The sequence below is a fragment of the Emydura macquarii genome, unplaced genomic scaffold, assembly GCF_026122565.2.
Source record: "Emydura macquarii macquarii isolate MOO-44397 ecotype Brisbane River unplaced genomic scaffold, CSIRO-AGI_Emac_v2 contig_2422, whole genome shotgun sequence".
Classification (NCBI taxonomy): Eukaryota; Metazoa; Chordata; order Testudines; family Chelidae; genus Emydura; species Emydura macquarii.
This window is the reverse complement of record NW_027132559.1, coordinates 27,556,592-27,562,410: the sequence shown is the minus strand read 5'-3', so window position 1 is coordinate 27,562,410 and position 5,819 is coordinate 27,556,592. Positions and strand designations below refer to the sequence as shown.

The following is a 5,819-nucleotide window of genomic DNA, read 5'->3' as shown; positions in this document are numbered from 1 at the left end:
TACCCCATCCTCTAGATCACTGGTTCCCAAAGTGGTCGATATCGACCCCCAGGGGTCGATTTCGACTTTCAGGGGGTCCGTGTCAGCGACAAAAAAATTTGGGGGTCCACGATATGTAAATGGGGGTCCACCCACTGAAATCATTATTTCAGGTGTTTCGTAAACTTTTAAGTAGATATTTTAAATTTGAAATAATTAATTATATGAGTAGGTACGATAAGTTTTGGACTTTATTATTATAATTCTTGCAAATCACAAAAATTACAATATAGCTTCTAAAAATAAAGATAGTAGTTTTTAAAATGTTTTTTATTGAAAATTGTAATTTTTTGAATTATCACGGTATTTCTTGCTGATATTTAAACCTAATTTTTCCCGCGTATTATTAAAATATGACAAAATCAAATAATTATTGGTTCACAAGATTATTTAGGTATCTGCTTCGCAGTGTTCTATGATTATGTACAAGTTTCTACAAGTTTTCATATCAGCATCGCATCGAGCAACCGCGCGCAGTGAATAAAGTTTGTCCAGACTTGTTCAGACCAAAACTTTTGCACGGACATGTTAAATTAGGCAATTATAAATAGGAGTGTTAGAATCAAACATTGATTATTTCTATTCTGACTTTTGAGAAGAAAAGTGGTTAAAAAATATTAACTTTATTTAGTGCAAAATACAGATGCAAATCAAAGTGAATCAAAAACATCTTGTTTAGGAGTGCCTAAGGAAAGTAAGTACAAACTTTTAGTTAGTTAGTCATCCAGATTGCGGTCTCGGCCGCATTTTTTAGTTAAATATTTCAAATAAAGATAATACCTGCTAAAACATATGACCAAAAACTCTAATTGCATGCTCGAACAAAAAATTAAAGAAATAGTCAATGCTTCAGATATAGTAAAAAATAATTATTTCCTACTTTTTAAGGTTTGTTTTTGTTTGTGTAGGCGTTTTTTTTAAGATTTTGTGTTAAAGGAGTAGGAATTGTTCGGATACTTTTTCAATTTTCATTATACTTAGTTTTAATGTAAGTGCCTCAATAGGGTCTTACTCCAGTCAATTAATTTTAAATTTTTTATCTTATGAGATTTAAATAGCTTGTTTTTTGTCGACAGATATCTTCTACTCAACATGGCAGAGGCTAAAAAAAAATGTAGGCAGTATAGCATTGATTATTTGAAGTTCGGCTTTATTCCATCACTGTCAGACAAACATTTGCCCATGTGTCTTTTGTGCAACAAAGTTTTAAGCAACGACGCTATGAAACCGTCCAAGCTGGAGGATCATCTGAGAAGGTTGCATCCTGATAAAACAGGCAAAGATTTGACATACTTTAAAACACTGAAAGAAAAACTTCAGAAGAGAATCACGCTAGACACCATGTTTGCTTCAACGTCAAAAACAGACGACGATGGTTTGCTGGCGTCTTACAATATTTCATTACTCATAGCAAAATCAGGAAAGCCTCATACTATCGGTGAACAGCTGATTTTGCCAGCCGTTGAGGAGGTTTTAAAAACTGTTCTACATAAACCTGCATATGATATACTCAAAAAAATTCCTTTGAGCGACAACACAGTTCAAAGACGTATTGACGAAATGAGTCACGATGTGGAAAGCTTCTTGTGTAATTATCTAAAAACAAACCATTTTTCCCTTCAAGTCGACGAGTCAACTTTACCTGGTAATGAAGTACTATTAATGGCATATGTTCGTTTTGTTATGGACCAAGAAATCCATCAAGAATTGCTTTTTGCGAAAACTTTGACAACAGATACTAAAGGCGAATCAATATTTAATGTTTTAAAAGACTATTTCATGGAAAAAGCGATCCCCTTAACAAATATAATATCAGTAGCAGCAGATGGAGCACCAGCCATGTTTGGTCGCTATTGTGGTTTTATAAGCTATTTAAAACAAAATGTACCTGGTATATTTGCAATTCACTGCGTCATTCACCGACAACATTTAGTAGCTAAAAATCTAAGTGCCAGATTGCATCAATCTCTCCAATTCGTCATAACGGCAGTAAACAAGATTCGTAGCAACGCGTTAAATTCTAGGTTGTTTGAGCAGTTGTGTGAAGAAAATGACGAGGACTTTCATCGATTACTTCTTCACACTGAAGTACGCTGGCTCTCAAAAGGCTTATGTTTGAAAAGATTTTTTTCACTTTTTGAACCCATTTTGGAGTTTTTGGATGATAAAGCTCCCATTTTGAAAGAAAATTTAATAAAATGGAAACCAGATATTGCTTATTTAACAGATTTATTTGGTAAATTTAATGAGGTTAACTTGCAGTTACAAGGAGACAGCCTGAATTTAATAAAAACAAAGTCCATAATTTCAGCTTTTCTTGCCAGAATTAACCTATTCAAACAAAACATTGGAAGGCGCGAATTTTCGCAGTTCCACAACTTATCATTGACAAATGTTCAGGATGATGACATTTTGGCATATGTTCAACATTTAAATGCCCTCCACTCAGACTTTAAAACCAGATTTGATGATGTTTTAACTATGGAAATACCGCACTGGGTTATCGATCCGTACGGTGCAATTGAAGAATCGGATATCGCACTACAAGAAGAACTCATCGAAATAAGCACTAACGAAGAACTTAAAGTGCAGTTCAAAAAGGGGTATCAGCAGTTCTGGCTTCAGAAAAATGTAGCTGTTACTTATCCTGCATTATGGAGTATTGCAAGAAAATTTTTGATAGCTTTTCCATCTTCATACCTCGTGGAAAGGGGTTTTAGCGCAGTAACTAATCTGCTGACAAAACAAAGAAATCGTTTGCAAATAACTGAACGAGGAGATTTAAGGCTATACCTCAGTCATTTGACTCCAAATATTAAGCAATTGCTATCAGAGCATCAAGTTCATCCCTCCCATTAACACCATTAATTATTGTATTTTTAGTTTTGAACCTTAGCTTTATTTTATGGTTTTGTTTTGTTACTAAGTTCTGATTTTTGTCCAAAATCCAAATATTTACAGAGTTTTGTGCTAAATTTTAAAGAGAATTTTAATTTAGCCTTTTTTTTATTTTGAGCTATTAACGTTTAATTTTGTTTTATTTCACATAAAAATAAGATTTTTAATTTAATTGTTTCAATAAAGGTCTGAATAAAAAATTTAAGTTCGTTTTCTTTTTTTACAAAGCCCTATCAAAGTGAACAGCACTGTGTCAGCTATGAAAAACATGTTTGACGATATAAAGTTTAGGAAAATTTAATATTAGGCAGGCAGGGGGTCTACGGCAAAAAAATAATTCGGAAAGTGGTCCACAGGACAAAAAAGTTTGGGGACCTCTGCTCTAGATCATTAATGAAGATATTGAACAAAACCGGCTCCAGCACCAACCCCTGGGGCACTCCGCTTGTGACCAGCTGCCAGCTAGACATGGAGCCATTGATCACTACTCGTTGAGCCCTATGCTCTAGCCAGTTCTCTATCCATTTTATAGTCCATTCATCCAACCCAAACTTCTTTAACTTGCTGATAAGAATACTGTGAGAGACCGTATCAAAAGCTTTGCTAAAGTCAAGGTATATCACATCCACCACTTTCCCCACATCCACAGAGCCAGTCACCTCTTCATAGGAAGCAATCAGATTGGTCAGACATGACTTTCCCTTGGTGAATCCATGTTGACTATTCCTGATCACCTTTCTCTCTTCCAAGTGCCTTAAAATGGATTCCTTGAGGACATGCTCCATTATTTTTCCAGGGATTGAGGTGAGGCTGACCGGTCTGTAGTTCCCTGGATCCTCTTTCCTCCCTTTCTTGATGATGGGCACTATATTTGGTTTTTTTCAGTCATCAAGCACCTCCCCCAATTGCCACGAGCTTTCAAAGATAATAGCCAATGGCTCTGAAATCACATCAGCCAACTCCCTCAGCACCCTCGGGTGCATTGCATCTGTCCCCATGGACTTGTGTATATCCAATCTTTCTAAATAGTCTTGGACCTGTTTCTTCAGCACCGCGGGATGTTCACCTCCTTCCCATTCTGTGCCACCCAGTGCAGTAGTATGGGAGCTGACCTTGTCTGTGAAGACAGAGGCAAAAAAGGCATTGAGTACCTCAGCTTTCTCCACATCCTCTGTCACTAGCTTGCCTCCCCCATTCTGTAAGGGGCCCACACTTTCCCTAATCTTCCTCTTGTTGGTAACTTACCTGTAGAAACCCTTCTTGTTCCCCTTCACGTCCCTTGCTAGCTGCAACTCCAATTGTGCTTTGGCCTTCCTGATTTCATTCCTGCATGTTCGAGCAGCATTTTTATACTCCTCCCTAGTCATCTGACCAAGCTTCCACTTCTTGTAAGCTTCTTTTTTGTGTTTAAGTTCACCAAAGACTTCTTTGTTAAGCCAAGCTGGACGCCTACCATATTTGCTATTCTTTCAGAGCATCGGGATGGCTTGTTCCTGTGCCCTCAATAAGGTTTCTTTAAAATACAGCCATCTCTCTTGGATTCCTTTCCCCCTCATATTAGCCTCCCAGGAGATCTTGCCCATCAGCTCCCTGAGGGAGTCAAAGTCTGCTTTTCTGAAGTCCATGATCCATATCCTGCTGTTCTCCTTTCTTCCTTTTGTCAGGATCCTGAACTCGATGGTCACTGCTGCCTAGGTTGCCACCCAATTCTACTTCCCCAACCAAATCTTCCCTGTTTGTGAACCTGTTAGGTCAAGAGAAGCATGGCCCCTAGTTGGTTGCTCCAGCACTTGTACCAGGAAATTGTCTGCAACACTATCCAAAAACCTCCTGGATTGTTTGTGCTCTGCTGTATTGCTCTTCCAGCAGATGTCAGAATGATTTAAGTCCCCCATGAGAATCAGGTCCTGTGAACTGGAAACTTTCCCTAGTTGACTGAAGAAAGCCTCATCTACCTCGTCCTCCTGGTCTGGTGGTCTGTAACAGACACCCACCACGATATCACCCTTATTGTTCTTGCTTCTAAGCTTAACCCAGAGACTCTCAGCTGGCTTATCTCCAGTTTTATACTGGAGCTCAGAGCAATCACAGAGCTCTCTTACATACAGTGCAACTCCTCCACCCTTTCGCCCCTGCCTGTCCTTCCTGAACAGTTTATACCTATCCATGACAGTGCTCCAGTTGTATGAGTTACTCCATCAAGTCTCAGTTATTCCAATCATGTCATAGTTTCTTGACTGTGCCAGGACTTCCAATTCCTCCTGCTTGTTTCCCAGGCTTCTTGCATTTGTGTATAGGCACTTGAGATAACTAGCCGATTGCCCTACTTTCTCAATATGAATCAGGAGGCCTCCACTGCTGCATCCTCCTCCTTCTGCTTCCTTGTGGTGTGTCCCACTTCCCCACTTACCTTTGGGCTTAGGACTCCGTCCCCCATCGAACCTAGTTTAAAGCCCTCTTCACTAGGTTAGCCAGCCTGTCCGCAAAGATACTCTTCCCTCTCTTCATTAGGTGAATCCTGTCTCTTCCTAGTAATCCTTCTTCCTGGAACAACATCCCATGATCGAAGAATCCAAAGCCCTCTCTCCAACACCACCTGCGTAACTACGCATTTACTTCCACAATGCAACGGTCTCTCCCTGGGCCTTTTCTTTCAATAGGGAGGATGGATGAAAACACCACTTGCACTTCAAACTCCTTCATCCTTCTTCCCAGAGCCACATAGTCCACAGTGATCCACTCACAATCGTTCTTGGCAGTGTCATTGGTGCCCACGTGGAGAAGTAGGAAGGGGTAGTGGTCTGAGGACTTGATGAGTCTTGGCAGTCTCTCTGTCACATCCTGAATCCTAGCTCCAGGCAAGGAGCACATTTCTCTAGTTT

At 39.3% G+C, this 5,819-nt stretch overlaps 1 protein-coding gene across 1 annotated transcript; it reads left to right on the top strand.

The window, feature by feature from the left end:
- The first annotated feature begins 1,131 nt into the window (after positions 1-1,131).
- On the top strand, positions 1,132-3,047 carry LOC137162171 (SCAN domain-containing protein 3-like). Its single transcript, XM_067561719.1, has one exon. The coding sequence runs from the start codon at positions 1,132-1,134 to the stop codon at positions 2,896-2,898; it is 1,767 nt and encodes a 588-aa protein (XP_067417820.1). The 3' UTR covers positions 2,899-3,047.
- Positions 3,048-5,819: the final 2,772 nt, after the last annotated feature.